This window comes from Apodemus sylvaticus, chromosome 4, assembly GCF_947179515.1.
Source record: "Apodemus sylvaticus chromosome 4, mApoSyl1.1, whole genome shotgun sequence".
Taxonomy (NCBI): domain Eukaryota; kingdom Metazoa; phylum Chordata; class Mammalia; order Rodentia; family Muridae; genus Apodemus; species Apodemus sylvaticus.
Genome location: NC_067475.1, coordinates 13,991,711 through 14,015,979, shown reverse-complemented (window position 1 = coordinate 14,015,979; position 24,269 = coordinate 13,991,711). Strand labels below are relative to the sequence as shown.

Below are 24,269 nucleotides of genomic sequence, written 5' to 3'. Positions count from 1 at the left end.
CAGCAGACCTCACTACTCTATGCACTAGTTGTGATTATAAATCCCAAAAATTATCATTCCTTCGTGTACTGCAAGGGAAAAGGTGGACAGCTAATGATGGTGTGCTTTATTAATTATAATTTATAGTTATTTATGAAGAGAACTCTTTAGATTTTAACTTTATATTGTTTTAAACACATATAAAATTTAAAAAACATTAAAAAATACTAAAGAATTCCTCAAACCCATTTATATTCAGATACCAACTTCTGAAACAATCTGTGACTCAGTCATTACTGAATTTTTTACGTCAGTTTTTTATTCTTTTAGGATATAAAAATAATATAGATATTCAATGCTGAATTATTTCTTGCAGGGCTTTATCATTTCCTACATTTTCTTCTAAGCCGTGGCTACTGATTTCAGGATTTGCGTATATAACAACGATAAGTCTGTCATAACTGTGTAGTTGACTATAAGTATGAAACCATAAAGTTTAGAGAACAGTCTACTATCAAATATCCAATGTTAAAAAATTAAGCATGTTAGAGTCATTGGAATATAGTGCCATATTTTAGTCACTGGAAAAAAGTCTGCTCGCTGCCCTGAAATTCTGCTTTATAAAGCTAAGACCTTGAAAGAGATGGCTTCTACCATCATGATAAATTCCTTAACACAAAGCTGAGCGTGCCTCCTGGGTGTTCTTGATGCCTCATTTCACTGCAATAATAGACAAGAGAAGGATTTCTATCCTTGGGTGATTCATCAGCAAGGCAGTTTCCTGCTGTAAGATGGGGATGTGAAGTGCATTGCAGATCCGCATAATATAGTGTGTATCATCTGGTAATTTCAATACTGACAACAAAAGCAGATAGATGACTTCAGCAATCCAATGATCCTTGATTTACAAAGGTTTAAATTATAAGGGTGCAAAAGTAACTCACTCAGTAGAAACTGATATTTTAAGTTTTAAATTTTCATCTTTTCCCAGGCTGGCAATATACACTGAGATGCCAGGCAATGGCAGAAAGGTACAGCTCCTAACCAACTTCATGATACTCTTATATGCTGTACTGTTAAACAAACTGACTATCTAGAAGTAGCACCTCCTAAGTTTTATGTGTGCATGTATATTTGTGTGAGTAGAAATTTAAGGTTTCTTTAACAACTCAGTTGTATCATGTGACTTTTTCTGGAAGCTGTCTTGTGAGAGGGTATGTGATGTTTTGCTGAGAACAGACATTTGAGAGGGCGCATGATGTTTAGAAAGAATATAATTGGGAACATCACAGACAGTGAAAGGATGCTCTTGCATTGCTATGCTATGTATGTAATGCTTCTCTGGTCTTAGCTGGTCTTTGTTGGTCTTCACTTAGCCAAAGACCTTCTTGTGACATTCTGGCCACTTGTGATTAGGGAGAGGCTTGCTGTTTCTGCCACCATACCACTACTGATCCATGCTTGGTGTCTGCTATAGAACTGGACTGCTGGTACCCTGACAATGAAGAGTGGCGTCTCCCTAAGGAACTATTTTAAACACGTCTATAACACCCCTTTCCCATTTAGCCTTCTTTTTTCCCTACTTCTGGTCGGTGAGTTAAAAGGACGTGTTTAAGAACTTTAAATAAAGTAGGTTTTGAAAAAAATCTAAGACTAGATTTGTGTGTTTATATAAACATTAAGGTTTTTTTCTGCTTCCCTCAATAATTTTATGTAAAGTATAATTATGGAAGTTAACGATATTCAGCATCGGAACTGCAGGAACTCAAGGTGCATATCATGAAGAAATGACTGGAGCAAATACCCAGAGACCTGATGGTATCTGAGGTGTCTCTGTTTGGTTCAAAGCTGTGTTTTCATGACTATCAATGATGGCAGCATTATCTGAGATGGAGCATACAGCCAATGTGCTTGCTGGGGACTAGCAGTGGAACGGTATAAACGATGACGAACAGAGCACGCCTGAAGGCACAGGGGGTTCACTCCACATCTTCCTTTCCGTGGCAGCAGAAGAGGAAAGCTCTAAAGCACACCGCCTGGACTCTATTGATGAGCTATGACACACAAACCAAGCCCCTACTCTGACTGCTTCTCTGCTGTCTGCAGCTCATCTGTGGCAGGCAGCAGTGTTCAAGTTACTTCAACTCCACCTTCAGAGGAACAGAAAGGTTACATTAGTATTCTAAGACAGAGTTGACAGAGGCAGAGACAAAGAAAGACAGAAGGATAATTACAGCATTTCAGCATTTATTATGCCTAAAGTCAATCTTACTACTTTTGCTCTCAAATTACTTGAAAAATATTTTCTTTCTGGTTTTGCTTTTTTTTTTTTGTGAGACCAGATCTTACTATGTAACCTAACTGTCTTTGACCCTGTGGTCCACTCACCTCTGCTCTTCACAGTGACAGGGTCACAGGTGCTTCCCAGCATAGGCTTTTCCCTTTCCAATTTAGTCCTTTGATTTTAAGTTTCTGCATCTTAAAATGAAAAACAAAGAAAGAAACAAACAAAAGCCCTAATTCCAAAATACTCCAAAACCAAGAATAACTTATATTATCTTACTTTTATATGTATTATCTACTCTGTTTAAGCTTACTTTTAAGAGCGACTCAGTTATGAGGATACCAAGCCTATCTTGCTTTTTTCAATCAAAGAAATGAGTACTATGGATGGTTTGAGCAACTTTTGGGCTAAGTTAATCATAGATCATGTTGTGACAAAGAAAACAAAAAGGTGATGACAAGGGTGTTCAAAAATATCTCCAAACCAGTCCAAGTAATGCACTCAAGATCTTCAACATTACACCCCTGCCCATAAACCATCGTGATCCTAAGACCTGTGTCCAGCACAGTCCTGGATCCTCCCACTGTAGTCACTGTCAGTATCTTCTGACACTCAGGGACCTTGACAGACAGCTGGGTTTCAGGAAATCTTAGGGATCACTGTAAATTATTACCCAATTGTATCCTCAGTATCCAATTAATAGCAAAGAATAACCATAATAAAGAGCTATGGAATTCTAATTATATTTCAAATTAAAGACTTTCAGCTGAGACTGAAAGTGGATGATGAATAGCAGGGCATGGCTCTTAGTATTCATTGTACCTTATAAAGTAATAATCTGATACTAGACAAGAGCAAAACTGAAATCAACAGTGAGTGCACAGCATTGAACAGGAATGTCTGAAACATCATGAAGACTGGCTGTATGACAAGCACAAAGCCTAATATATTACCAAGTACCTACATCTATAAGGAAACTTTCCAAAAAAAAAAAGGCTGTTAGAGCTGATTAGCAAAATCTCAATTCTCTAGAGAAGTATTGAGAAGTTAAAAGCCTACTGAGAAAAGTATGTCATACATATACTAGAGGAAAATATTATAAAGACACCAGTAAAATTTAAAAGATCCACAAATCATCTGCCTTCAAGTCCAAAAGCATTTAAAATGAACTTTGGCAGACTGAAAAGCACTCAGATCCAGTAAGACTTTAAATATTTAGCTATAATTAACATTAAAAGATAATTAACAAAAATAAGTAACATCGATGCAAATCGTGACTAACTTTATCTAAAACTGTGTGATGCTTGAGAAATGGAAAAACATTGTAAGCAACAAGTAGAGCATACACACACTTCAAAGGTCAACAGGATATCTATCAGAAGCAATTATATCCCCTATATAGTGGTTTGTGTGACACACGTGTATCCCATATATACATAGATCACCAAGTCCACATTTTTCATTTTTTATTGGCTATTTTATTTATTGACATTTCAAATATTATCCCTTTCCCGGTTTCCCCTCCACAAATCCTTTCCTCCCCCTGCCTCTATGAGGGTACTCTTCTACCTGCCTGCCTACTCCTGTCTCAGCACCCTAGCATTCCCCTACCCTGGGTCATCAAGCCTCCACAGGACCAGAGGCTCCCCTCCCAGTGATGCTGGATAAGGCCATCCTCAACTACATATCCAGCTAGAGCCATGGGTTTCCCCATGTGTACTCTTTGGTTGGTGATTTACTCTCTGGGAGCTCTGGGGGGTCTGGTTGGTTGATATTGCGGTTCTTCCTATGGGGTTGCAAAACCCTTCAGCTCCTTCAGTTCTTCCCCTAACTCCTCCTTTGGGATCCCTGTGCTCAATCCAATGGTTGGCTGCAAGTATCCGCATCTATATTGGCAGAGACTCTCAGGAGGCAAGCTATACCAAGGCTTCTGTCAACAAGCTCTTCTTGGCCTCAGCAATAGTGTCTGGGTTTGGTGTCAGCAGATGGGATGGATCCCAAGGTGGGGCAGTCTCTGGATGGCCTTTCCTTCAGTCTCTGCTCCACTCTTTGTCCCTGCACTTCTTTTTGACAGGAGGAATTCTGGATTAATATTTTTTGTAGGTGGTTGGCCCCATCCCTCAACAGGGAGCCATGCCTATCCACTGGTTATGGTCTCTACAGGTTCACTCTTTCCTTTGTTCAGCTAATGACCTCCCTGTTGGGTCCTGGGAACCTCTTGGGTCCTTGGCATCTGGGACTTTTTAGCAGCTACCTCCAGTTCCCCCTCCCCCACTGCTACTCACTTCCTTTTAAATTCCTGACACTCTGCACATTCCTGACATCTCCTCCATATGTGAACCACAGCCCTTTTCCCTCCCTCTCATCTCTCCCTCCCAGGTCCCTCTAAGTCCAAAGAGGAACGCCAAAGAGTCCATTAAGACTGAAAAGTTTTCAAAATATATTCTAATCTCAACGAAACTAAAAACAAAAAGCTCCCACATTTGAAAACAAAACATTAGAAAACACTAGTCAAAAAAGTCATAAATAAAAAAAAGAAACAAACCCACTTCTACATAAAGGATCCAAAATGATAATATTTCACAATCCACCTGAGTATTTCCTAGGTAGTCAATATTGATTTAACATTCAAAACTCATAGCCATAAAAAGAAATTTCTTTTTATTCGATATATTCTTTATTTACATTTCAAGTGATTTTCCCTTTCCTGGATCAACCCTCCTCGAAAGTCCCATAAGCCCTCTTCCCTCCCCCTGTTCCCCATCCACCCCTTCCCACTTCCCTGTCCTGGTATTCCCCTACACTGCTGCACTGAGCCTTTTCAGGACCAGGAGCCACTCCCTCCTTCTTCTTGGGCATCATTTGATATGTGAATTGTGTACTGGGTATTCTAAGCTTCTAGGCTAATATCTGTTTAACAGTGAGTGCATACCATGAGTGTTCTTTTGAGACTGGGTTACCTCACTTAGGATGATGTTCTCCAGTTCTGTCCATTTGTCTAAGAATTTCATGAATTCATTATTTCTAATGGCTGAATAGTACTCCATTGTGTATATAAACCACATTTTCTATATCCATTCCTCTGTTGAAGGACATCTGGGTTCTTTCCAGCTTCTGGCTATTATAAACAGGGCTTATGAACATAGTGGAGCATGTGTCCTTATTGCAGGCTGGGGAATTCTCTGGGTATAGGCCCAGATATAGCGGGGTCCTCCGGAAGTATCCCCAGTTTTCTGAGGAACTGCTAGACTGATTTCCAGCAGTACCAACTTGCAATCCCACCAGCAGTGGAGGAGTGTTCCTCTTTCGCCACATCCTCACCAGCACCTGTTTTCTCCAGAGTTTTTGATCTTAGCCATTCTGACTGGTGTGAGGTGAAATCTCAGGGTTGTTTTGATTTGCATTTCCTTGATGGCTAAGGATGTTGAACATTTCTTTAGGCGCTTCTCAGCCATTCGATATTCCTCAGGTGAAAATTCTTTGTTTAGCTCTGTACCCCATTTTTTAAGAGGGATATTTGGCTCTCTGGTGTCTACCTTCTTGAGTTCTTTGTATATCTTGGATATAAGCCTGTGTCAGATGTAGTGTTGGTAAAGATCTTTTCCCAATTTGTTGGTTGCCGTTTTGTCCTTTTGACAATGTCCTTTGCCTTATAGAAACTGTAGTTTTATGAGGTCCCATTTGTCAATTCTTGATCTTAGAGCATAAGCTATTGGTCTTCTGTTGAGGAAATTCTCCCCTGTGCCCATGTCCTCAAGGGTCTTCCCCAGTTTCTTTTCTATTAGTTTCAGTGTGTCTGGTTTTATGTGGAGGTTCTTGATCCATTTAGACTTGAGCTTAGTACAAGGAGATGAGAATGGATCAATTTTCATTCTTCTGCATGCTGACTTCCAGCTGAATCAGTGCCATTTGTTGAAAAAGCTATCTATCTTTTTTCCACTGGATGGTTGTAGCTCCTTTGTCAAAAATCAAGTGACCATAATTCTGTGGGTTCATTTCCGGGTCTTCAATTCTATTCCATTGACCTACTTGCCTGTCACTGTACCAATACCATGTACTTTTTAACACAATTGCTCTGTAGTACTGCTTGAGGTCAGGGATACTGATTCCCCCAGAAGTTCTATTACTGAGGATAGTTTTAGCTATCCTGAATTTTTTGTTATTCCAGATGAATTTCAGAATTGCTCTAAGTCTATGAAGAATTGAGTTGGGATTTTGATGGGGATTGCATTGAATCTGTAGATTGCTTTTGGCAAGATGGCCATTTTTACTATGTTAATCCTGCCAATCCAATAGCATGGAAGATTTTTCCATCTTCTGAGGTCTTCGATTTCTTTCTTCAAAGACTTGAAGTTTCTGTCATACAGATCTTTCACTTGTTTGGGTAGAGTCACACCAAGATACTTTATATAGTTTGTGGCTATTGTGAAGGGTGTCATTTCCCTAATTTCTTTCTCAGCCTGTTTATCCTTTGAGTATAAGAAGGCTACTGATTTGCTTGAGTTAATTTTATATCCAGTCACTTTGCTGAAGTTGTTAATCAGCTGTAGGAGTTTTCTGGTGGAGTTTTTTGGGTTGCTTAAGTATACTATTTTATCATTTGCAAATAGTGATAGTTTGACTTCTTCCTTTCCAATTTGTATCCCTTTGACCTCCTTTTGTTGTCTAATTGCTCTGGCTAGAACTTCAAGTACTATATTGAATAAATATGGAGAGAGAGAGAGCAGCCTTGTCTAGTCCCTGATTTTAGTGGGATTGCTTCAAGTTTCCCTCCATTTAGTTTGATGTTGGCTACTGGTTTGCTCTACATTGCTTTTATTATGTTTAGGTATGGGCCTTGAATTCCTGTTCTGTCCAAGACCTTTAATTACAAAAGGATGCTGAATTTTATCAAATGATTTTTCAGCATCTAAAGAAATGACCATGTGTTTTTTTTTTCTTTGAGTTTGTTTATGTGGTGGATTACACTGATAGATTTCCGTATATTGAACCATCCCTGCATCCTTGGGATGAAGCCTCCTTGATCATGGTGAATGATCATTTTGATGTGTTCTTGGATTTGGTTGGCAAGAATTTTATTGAGTATATTTGCATCGATATTCATAAGGGAAATTGGTCTAAGGTTCTCTTTTTTTTGTTGGATCTTTGTGAGGTTTTGGTATCAGCGAAATTATGGCTTCATAGAACGAGTTGGGTAATGTTCCTTCTGTTTCTATTTTGTGGAATAGTTTGAAGAGTATTGGTGTTAGGCCTCCTTTGAAGGTCTGATAGAATTCTGCACTAAAGCCATCCGGTCCTGTGCTTTTTTTGGTGGGGAGACTGTCAATGACCACTTCTCTTTCTTTAGGGGTTATGGGACCATTTAGATGGTCTATCTGATCCTGATTAAATTTTGGTAGTTGGTATCTGTCTAGGAAATTGTCCATTTCATTCAGATTTTCCACTTTTGTTGAGTATAGGCTTTTGTAGTAGAATATGATAATTTTTTGGGTTTCCTCAGTTTCTGTTGTTTGACCCTTTTCATTTCTGATTTTGTTAATTTGAGTATTATCTCTGTGCCCTCTGGTTAGTCTGGCTAAAGGTTTATCTATCTTGTTGATTTTCTCAAAGAACCAGCTCCTGCTTTTGTTGATTCTTTGTATAGTTCTTTTTGTTTCAACTTGGTTGATTTCATCCCTGATTTTCATGATTTCCTGCCTTCTACTCCTCTTGGGTGTATTAACTTCTTTTTGTTCTAAAGCTTTCAGGTGTTCTGTTAAACTGCTAGTGTATGCTCTCTCCAGCTTCTTTTTGTAGTCACTCAGAGCTATGAGTTTTCCTCTTAGCACTGCTTTCATTGTGTCCATAAATTTGGGTATGTTGTGCCTTCATTTTCATTAAATTCTAAAAAGTCTTTGATTTCTTTCCTTATTTATTCCTTGACCAAGGTATCATTGAGTAGAGAACTGTTCAGCTTCCATGTGTATGTGGGCTTTTTGTTGTTTTTGTTGCTATTGAAGACCACCCTTATTCATTAGGGATCTGATAGGAGGTATGGGATTAGTTCAATCGTCTTATATCTGTTGAGGTCTGTTTTGTGACCAATTATATGGTCAATTTTGGAGAAGGTACCATGAGGTGCTGAGAAGAAGGTATATTCTTTTGACTTAGGATGAAATGTTCTATAGATATCTATTAAATCCATTTGGTCCAAAACTTCTGTTAGTTTCACTGTGACTCTGTTTAGTTTGTGTTTCCCTGATCTATCCATTGAAGAGAGTGGGGTGTTTAAGTCCCCCACAATTATTGTGTAGGGTGCAATGTGTGCTTTAAGCTTTAGTAAGGTTTCCTTTACAAATGCAGGTGCCCTTGTATTTGGGGCATAGACGTTCAAAATTGAGAGTTCTTCCTGGTAGATTTTTCCTTTGATGAGTATAAAGTGGCCTTCTGTATCTTTTTTGATGACTTTTTGTTGAAAGTCTATTTTATCTGATATTAGAATGACTACTCCAGCTTGTTTCCTGGGACCATTTGCTTGGAGAACTGTTTTCCAGCCTTTTACTCTTAGGTAGTGTTTGTCTTTGACACTGAGATGTGTTTCCTTATGCAGCAAAATGTTGGGTCTTGTTTAAGAATCCAGTCTGTTAGTCTATGTCTTTTTATTGAGGAATTGAGTCTATTGATTTTAAGAGATATTAAGGAATAGTGATTGTTGCTTCCTGCTGTTTTTGATGTAATTTTTATGTTTGTGTGGTTATCTTCTTTTGGGTTTGTTGAAATAAGATTACTTTCTCGCTTTATCTTGTTTGTAGTTTCCCTTCATTTGCTGGTGTTTTCCATCCATTATCCTTTGAAGGGCTGGATTTGTGGAAAGATACTGTGTAAATTTGTTTTTGTCATGAAAAAAACCTTGGTTTCTCCATTTATGATAATTGAAAGATTTGCTGGATATAACAGTTTGGGTTGGCATTTGTGTTCCCTTAGGGTCTGTGTGACATCTGCCCAGGCTCTTCTGGCCTTCATAGTCTCTAGAGAGAAATCAAGTGTAATTCTGATAGGTCTACCTTTATATGTTACTTGACCTTTTTCCCTTACTGCTTTTAATATTCTTTCTTTGTTTAGTACATTTGGTATTTTAATTATTATGTGACAGGATGAATTTCTTTTCTGGTCAAACCTATTTGGAGTTCTGTAGGCCTCTTGTATGTTCATGGGCATCTCTTACTTTAGGTTAGGGAAGTTTTCTTCTATAATTTTGTTGAAGACATTTACTGGTCCTTTAAGCTGGAAATCTTCACTCTCTTCTATGCCTATAATCCTTAGGTTTGGTATTCTCATTTTGTCCTGGATTTCCTGGATATTTTGGGTCAGGAGCATTTTGCATTTTTCATTTTCTTTGACTATTGTATCAATGCTTTCTATGGTATCTTCTGCATCTGAGATTCTCTCTTCTATCTCTTGTATTCTGTTGTTGATGCTTGGATCCATGACTCCTTACTTCTTTCCTAGGTTTTCTATGTCCTGAGTTGTCTCCTTTTGTGATTTCGTTATTGTTTCTACCTCCTTCTTTAGATCCTGGATGGCTTTGTTTAATTCCTTCACCTGTTGTGTTTTCCCTTAGTTCTTCAAGGGTTTCCCCCTATTTACTTGTGTTCTCCTGTATTTCTTTAAGGGAGTTATTTATGTCCTTCTTGAAGCCCTCCATGATGTCCTCCATCAGCATCATGACCTGTGGTTTTAAATCCAAATCTTGCTTTCTTGGTGTGTTGGGGTATCCAGGACTTGCTGTTGTGGGAGAATTGGATTTGGATGGTGCTGTATTGCCTTGTTTTCTGTTAGCAACGTTCCCACGTTTGCCTTTTGCCATCTGGTTATCTCTGGTGTTAGTTGATCCTGCTGTCACTGGCTGGAGTTTGCCCCTCCTGTGTGCCTGCAGGCCTATCTCAGCAACCCTGGGTGAGCTGCTTTCCTCTGGCACAAGTTGCTGTGGTGCTGCTGAGTTCCTGGGTGCAGGTGGAGTCCTGGTGTGGTGTGTCCCAAGTGATCCTCTACTCTGGTGAAACCTGCCTACCAATCTGTTGCACAGTCACAGAAGCAAAGATGGCAGCTGAGACCCACTCTCTTATAGTTGTATTTGGGTATGTACCTCTGTGGCCCTGGATGAGGCTGTGCTGACTGTCTCCTCCTCGCTGGCTCCTTCCTGCACTGCTTGGAGATGGCGCACTGTGGCCAGGGTGTTCCTGATCCAGAGGCAGAAAACAGAAGGTTCTTGCCAGAGGCCTGCAGACTGCAGGGCCGGTCTTACCTGTGCAGGCTGCCTCCTTCTCACTGGCTGCTGGGTGTATAGCTGGCCTCTTGTGCTGTGCAGACTGCCTCTTCCTCGCTGGCTGCTGGGTGCTGGGGGTATAGCTGGCTTTCTGCACTGCTTGGAGACACACTGTGGCTAAGAGTCTAAAAAGAACTTTTAACATACCGCCCATTATTCTGATTTGTTTGTTGCTGCTGTGACAAATGGCATGACCAGAAGCAACTTGGGAAGAAAAGATAATAGGCTTGCACTTTCAAGTCCCAAGCCTTCATTGATGGAACAAAGAAGAGGAACTCAAAGCATGATGCTGGAGGCAAGAATCATGGTAGAATACTGCTGCTTACTGGCTTGCTCTCCGGCTCCCACTCAGCTAGCTTTCTTATAGCACAGATCAACCTACTTAGGGATGCTGCTACTTTCAGTGGGCTAGACCCTCACACTTCAATTAATCATCTATCAGGATGATCTTTTACAAATAAAGTCGCAGGCCAATTGGATCTGGGCAATTCCCCAGGTACCATTCCCTCAGATGACTCTGGGCTATGTGAAGGTGACAGCTAAAGTTAACAGGACACCCATTTTCTATTTTATATGTACAGACTCTTATACATATGAGAGATACACATATAAGTAGTATATGCTCACACAGTATATTCATATGTGTGTATGTGTATATATGTATACAAACACATAATCTGCATTTACTAGACAAAGAAAAGATCTTCCTCTATCAGAAAAAGGTATCACTAGAGGCAAACTGTTGAAAGAGCATTGAGATCCAGAGTCTGCCTTCCTATATTCTATGCTTCCTGGCTGCCATGATGTAAAGTTCTGCCATACTACATACATGCCAACCCTTACAATGCTCTGCCTTGTCACAGGTCAAAGGAGCAAAGCCTGTTGACCACGATCTGAGAATCACTGACACCATAAGCCAAAACAAATCTTTCCTCCCTGAATGCTCTCAGATAATGTCACAGTAGCAATAACAACAAAAATAATCTAAGCACAGACACACACTCACACATATACAACTTAGAATTAATAAAATTACCAAAATTCCTAGATTGGTCAATATGAAATATCTCCAAACTATAAGCTGAAGATGAAACCTGATAAGAGACATAGGTAACTTCCTATCTTGGTGTTTCTGACTGTTATTAGAAGAGGAAGATAGTGTAGAAGCCAGACAGAAGAATGAACCAGGAATCATAAAGAACGAGAGTTGTTCAGAGATATGTAGTCTGACTGTCTTGCTGACAGCCCACTTGAAGATGACAGTGAATTCAGAGCATCCTTCTGCATGGCTTGCTCCAAGTGTTCAATCTTGGCTGAAAGCACTGAGGAGATGAAGAAAGCGGAGCCTCTCAGAGTTGGGTTTATCAAGCAGATACGATAAGAAGACTTGCAAAGATTCTGATCTCCATGTCACCCTAACTGGTAAGAAGGAAATGAAGTGAGAATGAGTGGATGCACATATAAGAACATTTTAAAGGCAACCAGAAGGAAGACACTGTGTTCAGAGAATTGATAGCTACCCTAGCAATCAGAGAGCAGTTCATTAATATGACAAGGTTCTTGACGAGATGAGGTATCCAAATGAAATACAGGGAAGGAGGTTATAGATATAACACAGAATGTTTCTGAGGCCCAGTCATGAAACCACCTAAAATGAATGCTTGGCGTAAGAACCAAATGAGATTGTGACGTCCATGCTTTTGGTAAATGAGAAGCAAGCCACAGATTAAATAAAACCAACAACAGGCAGCAGTAGTACAGATGAGTGTTTTCAAAGGGTAAGGAAAACATTTTACTTCCCTAAGACCAATTTTCTCTTCCCATTTCAAATGCTTTAATTTTGGGGCTAAAGGGATGGTTCAGTGTTTGAGGGTTTGTATGACTTAGGTTCCTAGCATCCATTTCAGATGGCTCAAGACTGTAACTCCAGCTTCAAAGAGATCTGACGCTTCTGACCTTCAGAGTCACCTACATGTGCGCGTGCACACGCGCACACACACACACACACACACACCACACCACACCACACGAGTGCGCAGGCACACATCCACCTTTTAAAAGAAGTTATATTACTTTGATACATTAAACTGTTCTCTACTAAAGAAAAGCAACCTCATCAGGTCAAGTAGCTATTACCCCCAAATGGTCAATGCAGTAAAGATAAAGTATTCCCCCATAACACTCACAAATGGAATTCAATTCCTTAAAAATGTATACATATGGATGTTTCGTCTTCATGAATGTCTGTGTACCATGTGCATGCCTGGTGCCCGTGGAAGCTAGGTGGGAGCGGTACCTCATCTGAAAAAGGAGTTACTGACGTTTGTGAGCCACCACGTGGGCATTGGGAATTGAACCTAGGTCCTCTGCAAGGGTGCAAATGCTCTTAACCACTGAGCCATCTCTCCAGCTCCCAAGTTTGATTTTTTTTTCCACCCATTAAACCATCCATGATTTTAGTTCCCACCACTGCATGATCCATCAACCCTGGCACACTCTAGAGTCAAAATACTAAGCAAGCTCTGTTTCCTGTATGGATGAAAATGTCACCAGCCATATTCCTGAACCTGCAGCATACCATGTCTTTCCTACCATGACAGACTCCATCCCTCGGGAACCTTAGGCACAGATGTTAGATTCATCACCTGCACATTCCCAGAGGAGCTTAATAAAGTCTGATGTAGTCAATGACTGGCTATTACTTAATAATGACAATCTCTTCTGAAAAGGGGTTAATAATGATGAAGATGCAGGGAAATGCAGAGCAGGCTTCGATGACAGAGCATGGTAAAATTTCCGAGTTTTACATCTATGGAACAAATCTCTTTTAAGTTTTATCACTTACAGAAAGAAGCAAGTGACACCCCCCCCTCCCCGAGCCAGAGGTTGTAGATAGAGGTTTGATGACCCAGGATTTGTGATGGTGCTTCACAAGTCCATAGGAAAGATTTACACCAATGGATCCTGAACTATTTATGCCAAAATGAAGACAGGCTGCAGACTACTGTGACATGGACTGAAAGCCACAAGTTTCAATCTAAAAGCTTCTGCAGTGGTGACTGGACATCAGAGTAGAACCTGACCATCATAACCACACTATCCTACAACCCAGGTAGCTAGATTCTAGTGCATTATTATGAAGATGGCAATTTTAGTCATACGGGGATATAGGATTCAAGAACTAATTTTAATGAAGTCTACACCTCTAAGCTTTTTAAAATCATAGAGTACAGAAAGCTAACTATGTAGGAATCTCCAGCGTGTGAAGAGGACTTAACAAGTTATAGCCATACAATAAATAAATGACTTACGAACAATAAACAAGTGAGAGACATTTTTCTAGGTAACAGAGTCACTTACATTTCAGTGACTTTTGTAGGCCCAGATCACTTAAAATTCAGCTGCCCCACTCTTGAAGCAAGGAAAAGGAATCTTATAGTACATGCACTATCCAGAAGATCCTCTTTCAGCCTCTTTACTGATGCAAGGAAGGGTGATGATGATCTGTTTCCTGCTGGCACAGAGGATTAGACCCATGTAAGACCTCAACAGAGAAACAGCAGGAAGACCCTCACTACTGACCAAGGAATTGCTAATGGTCACAAAAAAACAAAAGAACTAATGAAGGTGTTCAACAAGAAATTTGCCTGCATCTCCATAAATGTATCTCAGCTACAGAGTGACCGGCCTAGAACATGTGGTAGCTCCCGACAGAGACTGGGCAGGCTGAGAGAGTCTATGAGAGGCAGGCACATGGCTTTCAAGTGCTTGCAGCACTATGAATCATAAGTGAGAATTTCTTGCAATAAGTAGATTTTCCTGTCACATCACAGGTTTAAAACCCTCACAACTTGTATACCCGTAACCATGTGGGGTCCACTTTTAACTTGGACTAGTCTAACTCAATCATGCAACCAACTGAAAAGAACCATTAAAAAAGGCATCTTCCGGCCTTGTGGGAAACACTGTTGAAACCACAGAAAGGCTTGACTCTGTGTGTGTGTTCTCTGCCTCATAATTTTCTGTTGTCACAATATGTACTTGTTAGTTAAAAAAATTGTTTTTAACTACATTTAATGTAAAATCAATCTACTAAGTCATTTTATCATTTACAAAGTTTCCTAGCCATGAAGTCCTTTTACTGTTTTGTACACATAAGCTGCTCAAAGCCCTTCTGGTATGTTAGTGGCTTTTACTGACCTTCAATTGTTAAGAGGCTATACCACAAACTGGTTTGTGATTCCTCCTTTTCCCTCTGATGGCTTCTGTTGTTTACGGCAGCAATTCTCAAGCTTTGGGGAAACTCTTTGGGGGTCGCTTATCGGATACCCTGCCTAGCAGACATTTACATTACAATTCATAACAGAAGCAAAATTACAGTTATAAAGTAGCAACAAAATAACCTTATGGTTGGAGTCAGCACAACATAAGGAACTACTGAAGGCTCACAGCACTAGGACCGCTGAGGAAGGCATCTCAGAACTGGTTTCGGACATTTGGATTTCGGCTTTTTGGGTCTATGATGCAAAGACAGTTTCCCAGAAATTCCACAACAGCAGCTTCTTGGGGCACTAGTTTTAATCCAGACTTGAAGCATGCACTCTGCATGTGAATGATTGCTTATTTCCATTCCCTCACTGGCTCTTCCCATTTACTTCCATGGTAGCCATAGATGTCAGCAGTTTTAGAAGTTTTGCCCATTGCTTACTATTGGAAATCCACTGTAGATACTGTAACAGATGTAGTTAATGTGCTTTAACACTTTCTGGCAGGGCTTCTCTACACACAGGTGGATCAAACAGCTGTGCACTCACTCACAAGCTGAGGTGAAACAGCTTGACGAGAACTCTGGGCAGCAGCTTTCTGCCACAACCTATTTTCAAAAGGTAATGCTAGTCTTTTCATCAAACTGTATATAAAACTTGTTCCAAATTACTCTTCCTCCATCCACCGCCCATCACAGACTCATATGTAGGCATGCTATAGCAACCTTCTCAGGTACATTGGTAGGTATGTGTGTGATCTCAGAAGGTGCAAGTAGCATGATATGACCTGTAACAACCCAGGAATGGTAGATTCATTATACTGCTTACACTTCTATAACAGGCCTCAGGAGACATCAGTTTCTGAAAAACCAAAGTAGTGTCTTCCTACCTGCCCTCAAATACAAACAAAAACAAAATGAAGTTTTGTTTTACCTTTCTTTTTACTCAGAAATCCAGTCAAGCAGTGTGTAAGGAAAAGCTGCGTTAAGAGTTTTAATTCCAAATAAAATATGTTTGTATTAGGAAGCACACACGCTGGTAGACACTGTTTCTGTCCCTACACATCACATTGTCCAGAAGAGAAAACAAACAGTAACTGGAGTGCTGCACACAGGGTGTGACACATGGAACTCAGCGGACAACTGCAGACCACTCAGGAACTCTACACTCTTCCCTATATAGTCGCATGCCTCACTTCTGCCCAGCACTGAGGCCAGGCCCAGTGTCCTATGTTTTGCCACAACAGTTCTGAGTAGCTGTCTTCCAGCTTGAGGACAAGAATCAAGTCTCACTTTTATTTGCATCTATCCGTAGCACAGTGCCTAATACAAAGCAGACAGGAAGTCCTGCATTGAGAAGCATCAGAGGACTAAATGACAAATACACAGATATTTTCTGTCTAAGACTGAGCTGCAGGATGATTTATCTCACAACTACAGCTGAAGAGGAAACATATTCTCCCTTATGAATATTCATGACTGCTCAACTTGGAAGCTGAACTGGTATTCAAGGAGCTAAATTGTAGAGAGCCTTATTGAGGTGTCATGCCACATGGCAGGAACTTGACATCGACCAACGTGAAGTTCCTCCCCAAGCCTTTGAGTGGGAACTCCTGTGTCAGCCATAATCCCCTCCACCTAGGATGGAGTGCTCAGACCAAGGTGAAGTCTATGGTTCATCAAGGACCTACAGTTTCCTGAGAAACACTAGCCACCTGTGGAGCAACTGAACTGATTCTGCTGAGAAGCTTCCAGACTTTTCCCGCTGCCTATATATATTTGGAGTTCTTCATTAAACTTTGAGACCTTGAATAGCAGGTGTTATCTTCATCTCCGTCTCTTTTTGCCGCCTTCCCATACATCCCCAGCTTCCCGTCCAAGTAACATGTTCGATGTAACTGCGGGCAGTTACAGATTACCAAGAGAGCCAGCCCTCATAAAAGAAGCTTAGTAATGATTATATGGTCACCTACTAAAAAAGAATGACAAACTAATTTTATAATGTGAGATCATTAAATAGTCAAATCTCAAAGGCTCCTTTTTTCAGGATTAAATCCACATGGAAAAGATAGGTCTGCCATAAATTTTTACAGTGAAATTCAACAACTGCCTTAGAAGAAGAACAAACTTTGAGAAGTCACCAGAGTCAACATGTGAATCTTAAGCACAGCTGTGAGATGTGACACTCTCAATGCTTGCTACAACAAACCTGGTAAGACATCACGTCTCTACTGGATTTCTAAGGCAGAAGTAATTTCGAATAACTAGTGCAGTATTTCAATTGGTGCTTTTCTGTCTTTAAAAGAATCCTAAATTTAACCCAAAACCATTTGCTTAGACATAGACCAGTAAATCTAATTTATAATAGAATATCCAAGCCTTGCATTATCTGAGCTACAGGAAAGCAACTCATGCCTGCATCCCACACACTAAAACACACCAAAGGCCACTGGAGCCAAATATCCACATCAAGGTCAACAATTTATTTTTATAACAGAAATGTTATCAGATCGTTTTCCCTGACTTAAAAGGCTGTAATGGTTGTCTTTAGGATCAAATTCTGAGTCTTCCCATGTGGTCTCTGTCTTTTAAGTTCTTTCATTATACAATCTTTATCACCAACTCCAAAGCCTACCATTTAGAACAGGCAATTTTCTTCCTAATCTTGACATAGTGTGCTGTTTCCACACTTTGATTTTCTCCTATAGCCTCTTTGGTGAATGTTTCTCATTTCAGTATCCCACTAGGGTCCCTCTCTTTGAAAGTCTTTATTGAACCTTGCCTACCTCATCCTAGTGGAAAAGACTATTCCTTCTCTTGGCTCCTCTGCTAACCTTTCATGACATAATTTTGTTGTTGTTGTTGTTGTTTGAGAATTGGATATAACCAATCTTTATTTTTACATCATCACATATACTCTAACACACAGGCTTACTTATGTGTACTGAATAAATGAATGAGTAAACGGACAAAAGAACAAGAAAAAAAGCTTTATAAAGTATTTTATGTCTGGGCCCAGGTTTCCCATGATATGACCAAGGGAGCCTGTAGCTCATGATCCTCCTACTCCAGCCCACCTACTCCTGGTATTACAGGTGTGTGCCACCACTGCAAGATACTCTTGGAGGAGCATGAAGAATATGTGCATTATATGTGTGTGAGTGTGGATACACATACAGAGTCCAAAGAAACACTTCAGCTGTTAGCCCGCAACGCCCACCTTGTCTGACACAGGGCCTCTGTTGTTGGGGCACAGTACACCAAGCCAGCTTCCAGGGATTCTCCTAGCCTGGTCTCTACTTCACTATAAAGGCATGGAAATTATAATTGTGCACTACTGTGCCTGGCTTTCCATGAGTTCTGCTGATGTGAACTCAGGTCCTGCTGCCTACACTTTATTCACTAAACTGACTCTCCAGACCTAGAAGGAGTATTCTTTTTCGAGACAGATCAAATGCTGTAAATAATGGCATTTTTATCTTTTAAAAATTCCGTATTATTATATCTTAAATAACTTTTCACTGGAAATTTATAATATATCTGCCAGAGGAAATTTGGCCACAAACATATTTATTAATATGTAACGATATTCTTAAACTCAGAATTGACAATTATTGCTTTGTTAATTCAGTGGAATATCACAATTAACTGTGGTCAACTTCTAACTGTCCATCAGAATCTTGAGCTACCCTGGCTTACCCAGAGTCTCCTGCCGGGCTGTTTCTACCTCTCAGCCATGACCAACCGTCCTAAGCTGGCTTTCTTGCTGCTCAATGATCCTGCTGCTAGAAGTGGGAAGCAAGAATCTGCCTATGTCCCGTGGAGGAGCCCGAGCAGGAGAAAAGGACAAATGACTCCCAGATGGAAGATAATTCTAAACAGTGATCCAGACAAAAATAAATGTCAAGAAATAAATGACATCATATGTGTTTATCAATCAAAGCCAGATTCATTCTGATTTTTTCCTTTTAACCCAAAGAAGACTATTCCCAAGTTCCTCTGCCAGTCTATTAACAACTCTCGACTTCCAATTCCCCTTTAAGAAATGTGTCAATCTGATAATTAAAAAGTGCAAAGACATAAGAAGCAAGAGATAACTAAATTCATTTCTTGTTAACAATTGATCCTAAAAACTTTCAATCAAATATACATTCTTATATTATGACTAAGTTCCTACAAAGGGAACTTTGTGAGTATATCAAACTACTACATCTTATTTTTTCACTTTGTTTATAAATTGTTATTTAAAAGAAATGCTGATGATCTTGAGAAAACATATATCTAGAATTTTGTTCATCTAAATACACTCATGATTATTACCAAATTACCAAAATTATAGAATAAGGGTTGGCGTTTTTATCATATGCAAAGACAGCTCTTGTCAAAAACAGGCTGTCAATCTGCCAAACATCATCTAGACAAATGCAAGATAAATTATCAGTTTTTCAGTGTGGCAGATGCATTCCAAGTTCTCAATAGTTACATCTAGGTAGAAACCACTTCACTGAGCATCGAAGTGTAGCAGAACTTTCCCTGTCTAGTCACTTTAAATATTAATACAAGAAGCCTGAGACTGGACAGGGAAAAGGGAGGTGGAGCGAAGAACTTCAAAGATGGGGAGAGGAGAGAGGAGGAGGAACAGGACAACCAGATTCCTCATGGTTTCAAACAGCCACAGGTAGTTAGTCGGTTATCTTATAGGGGATAGATAATTACAGGACAATTTGTCTCATCTAGGTGGGCAATTTATATTGTTATTAATTGGCTCTGACATGATTGTTTGTGCATCTTGAGAACTGGGAATTTATTGATATAAAAATCCGACTGATTAATTATAAGCATCAAGAGTTTTGATTTACTAGGTTAAGGAGAATTGTGACAGCCAACTACAGTGGGTGGATGGCTGAGAAGGTGTGGGCTGCTCTGTGGCAGGAGAACCAGAGAAGGGAAGACTGCCGACTGGGGCTAGCCACGAGGCGGTGAGACTGCCAGGCAGAGTAGCTGGGGATAGCTCGGAAACTTGCGCTTCATTTTGAATATTTCCTGCAACATATATCTATCATCATAGGACTATTTAAAATCATGGTAAGATGCAAAATTCTAAATTCATTAATAATAACAATGTAAGTTCAAATGACCTCTTACTTGCTACCTAACAGGAAGATAAGAAATGAGGAATAAACCATATACAATGAAGGTTTTAAAAGAAGAAAGTTAATTATATATGGTTAATTTAGCATTTTACCGAATTGAAAATGAAATACCTAAAGAAAGTAATTTAGCCCTTCCTCCCATTTTTAGATTATTATATGAATCCAGAAAATGGTACAGGAATGATAATCTTTCTTATTTAAGATAGTTAGCAGATCCAAATAGTCATCATTGGAAGCAACACAGTGAGTAATCATTAACAAACTAAACAAAGAGCTGGCTATTCCGTGTGTCTGAACCTGACTTTCCACTGGGTACTCAAAGAGACTGCTCAGCAGGTCCCTTCAGTCAGAGAGGCTCTGAGACCAGCCTGCCTAGGCTCAAATGTCATGCCTTGGTTAACTACTATGCAACCTTTAACATGTTACACATCGCCTCTTTATCCATTTTTGAAAATGGGGCAACATTAGAACCATTCCACAAGGTTTGAACAGGTATGTCTGGCAATGTGTGCAAAGCGCCCAGAGAAGCAGACACACACTACTTCTCCAAAATGTTAAGAAGTTTGCATTTGATGAAACGGATCTATAATGACTTTCTTTGATCTGTTTCTCCCTACTCTCAAGGTCTCTTTTTCCTTTTCTTTCTTTTGAGGCAATATCTCACAATGTCACTATTGCTGCCCTCAACTTTATATAGAACAGGCTAGCCTTGAACTCAAGAGATCAGCCTTTTGCCTCTCCAGTGTTGGGATTTAAGGTGAGTGCCACCTCATGCAGTCTAAGCTTCAAGGTCATTTCCAAATTGTATAACCCCTGGGCTACAGGGTAGCTTTCCTGCCTCTACTCATGGGAGAATTAACACCCAACAGTGCACCCCAGACCTGGGCGTGCTTACCATCTATAATACAGCGCTCCGCAGACAGCCTGGAGATGTAATATATTTTTCAAAAGAACAAAAACCACTTCCCAGATTAAAAGAAAAGCATGGGGGGTTTTTGTTTTTCTTTTGTATTAAATAAGGCTATGTGAGTAACATACTTAACTCAAAAATAAAACATTCTCGAATTACAAGGATTGAAAACATCTCTGAGACTCATAACCTCCTGTTCCTAAAAGTTTAAGGTTCTATATATTAAATGATATTTAAATAAGTATACTCAAATTTTGGAAGATATTTATTTCAACAGTAATTTTAAAAACACATAGGACACTTATATAATGGCAAAAGTTGTTCTTTGAACACCCCAGTTCTTTGAGGAATTCAAAATAATTTATCTCTAGAAACTGTGGAGATCAGAATTTTGTGGGTGTGGGAGCAAGCACTGGATGGTCAAAGCTAACAAAAAAGTCAAGCCAAACTAAATCAAACTAAAACAACACTGGCAAAAAACCCCCCAAACAAAAAACAACCTCTCCCAAACAAAACAAAACAAAACAAAACAAAATAAAAAACCAACAAACCTCCAAAGCCTTCTCATTTATCTTTATACTCAACTTTATTCTTTGGAAGTATTTTTAGAATTAAGCTCTAGAATTACCTGTCTGTGGGAGGCTTCTTCCTCATCAAAGTGCAGACCTTACTTTCCTATCTTTAATTAGCTCTTCAAATCAAACACTTCCCTGATGGTATTGTAATTTTTTCTCAGCTCCAGAACTTACAGTCTGCCTTTCACCTGATACTACATAGTAACACTTTAGGATTTTGTCCATAGGTCTACAAGGAAACCCAAAGCAGGAGATAAGTACTCTAAAAGAGGACAGATTAATTACTTAGTCATGAGGGATGCAGTCAGAGCATCAGAGCTGTTCTTTACTCTCCTATTAATAACATAATCTCAATCCTTGCTTTTTCGGGTCTGATACTTGGTTGGGTCTTGACTTAGGATGATTGCATAGACTAAACTCTTAAGATCACATATACATCTAAAAGTGTATTCTGTGTATCAAGAGAAATTTAAATGATTACATTTAAAATATGAGCCACAAATATTCAAGAATAACTAATTTGAAAAAATATTTAGAACAGTTAGGTACACAATGGTAAGACATGCTCTGTCATTACGATTTATGACATAATACCACTTCTTTGCTACGGAACCAGCACACATCAGCTAACACCTCTCCACATGAAGCCATGAAGGCCCATCCATAAATGTCTCCTATGATTTCTCAGGGGACATCTGCTATCTTCTTTGGACACTTCACAATATTTTGCTAATTATTCTAATGATCTTCAGTTTCTATAAATAAACTCACCTAAGACTTTGTCATGGCTGCCAGTTTAAATTCACATCGTCTAGGGGAAACCTGGTAGAAGCATAATAGCAGAAATGTATAGACTACTAGAGAGTGGACTATCATTAACAATATAAGCACTGTGCAAGACAGCACTTGCTAAGAAAATTACTGGGCTGATCCAACTATCAAGCACATTGTCATAACACAATTAGCATACACTGTACAGAGAAATAGGGAAAAGCAATGTTAAGAGGATAGAAAATTTTGTCGTACTTCATTCTTTGAGTTACTACATTTCACAGCTGATAAAGGTAACATGGAAGTTCTAATTCTACATTGGCCTTTTAGGTTGTCACATGTCACCAACAGTTTGCTGCTCTTCCAGTAACTTTCCTGGAGCAAACCTTATTGATGAAACAACCCATTAAATCTGGCCTTGTTGTTTACATGCCACAAAAGCAATAGCTAGACCCTTTCTGTCAACTCAGTTCTGCTTTATTCATGAGGATGGATCAAAAGCTGTGTGCTTCAAGCTAATTACAAGGTTAGCTCCATTCTTCTGTTATACACATAGACACAATGGAAGATATTATTTACAGAAACGTGAACAAATTGTCCGCCTTGCTTCAAAAGCTAAGTGTCATCTATCTACAGCAATGCCACAAAGTCAAGGACCATTCTTTAATTATTCTGAATTATAAATTATAATATGAACCGTATAATGGCACACACTTTTTTCACAACCTGTTACACGACACGTTCATATGTGTATGCTTACATATAAAACCATGTTGCTACACAGAAATGCAATTTCCACGACTCTTTTTGTCTTGAAATTTTGTACAAAGTACTGAATGTCTGTACTTTAGGCTCTCAGAAGAAAGCACTTCAACTGCGAAATACCTCTAAGTTTTACAGGCATCCTGGAACATTCCTGGATGTCTAGAGTAAAAGCGAAGCTGTCTCACTTCTTTTTTATCCTGGAATGGATAAAGTTGAGGCTCGTGTTTATGTTTGCCATCTCTAATCTCTTGCGTGAAAGAAAGAGCCTTAGACACTGAGGGTTAGCGGCACCTTTGGAGACCCACACCGGCACTCACCTTGTGATAAAATTGATATACATCCAGGAGAAGGAGAAAAAGAGCCAACTCAATCCAAACGAACTACCTGTAGCTCCCTTAGAAGAGGGTCAGGGTGTTGGGGGCTCTGGGGAAGGGAGAAGAGCTAGGGGTGCGATCACAAAAGGGACTTCTTTTCAAGGACCATATTAGGGGAAGCGTTCCAGACCGTGGCAGCCCTCCTCGCTCTAGTAAGAAAAGGGATCTCAGGGGCCGCGCTGCCCTCTCTCCAGCGAGCCCGGGTGCTTGGCCCTCACCCCCGAGCCATAGTGGGGGAGGGGTCAGAGAAGGAGGCGGCCGCCCCCCGGGGCCCCTAGAACTGCTAGCCGCGGCCGCAGCAAGGCCCGGCCCGTGGCTCGCGGCCTTGGGGGACTCCGGCCCAGGGCGCTGCACCGCGGCCCATCCGGCGGGAACCCAGCCAGGGCCTTCGACTCGACTCACCGCTCTCCACTTCGCTGCCTTTCTTGGCGATCGCAGTGTTCCCCATGACCCGGGAGTCCGCAAGCAGGGATGACGGAGGGGAGGGGACCTGGGCCGCCCCGCCGCCCCGCAGTCTGCAGCAACTCCCGCTTTTGCTGGGCTCCCACAGACCCTGGAGCGCGGCGTCCGGGTGCACCGAGTGGCTGGCTATCTACGAGCGATGCTGCGAGCTCTCCGGCAGAAACCGGGACTGTGGCGGTGGCGGCGGCGCGCGGACACTCCCCCTTCCCGAGCCCGCCCTCCAGGCGCGTCCCCGACACCGCGCGTCCACAGCAGCCGCACACCCAGAGTGCGACCTCCGCCTCTTTCCGGGCAGACGCGCCGGAAGTGACGTACTCAAGCCCCCCGGCGGGCGGGAGCCCCTCGGTGCAGGGCTGAAGCAGTAACTTATTGCTCTCCCGGGTGGATGCTGGACTTGGCCTCGGAGGCTAATCTCGAGGTAGCGAGG

The 24,269-nt window shown here is 40.5% G+C and overlaps 1 protein-coding gene across 1 annotated transcript in view; it reads right to left on the bottom strand.

The window, feature by feature from the left end:
- Prkacb (protein kinase cAMP-activated catalytic subunit beta) overlaps positions 1 to 24,047 on the bottom strand; it is an 85,664-nt gene extending 61,617 nt beyond the window's left edge. Inside the window, exon 1 of the mRNA XM_052178977.1 lies at positions 23,783 to 24,047. Within this exon, the coding sequence (XP_052034937.1) occupies positions 23,783 to 23,828 (46 nt within the window). The 5' untranslated portion in view covers positions 23,829 to 24,047. The remainder of the gene's footprint in view (positions 1 to 23,782) is intronic.
- Between the last annotated feature and the right edge of the window lie 222 nt (positions 24,048 to 24,269).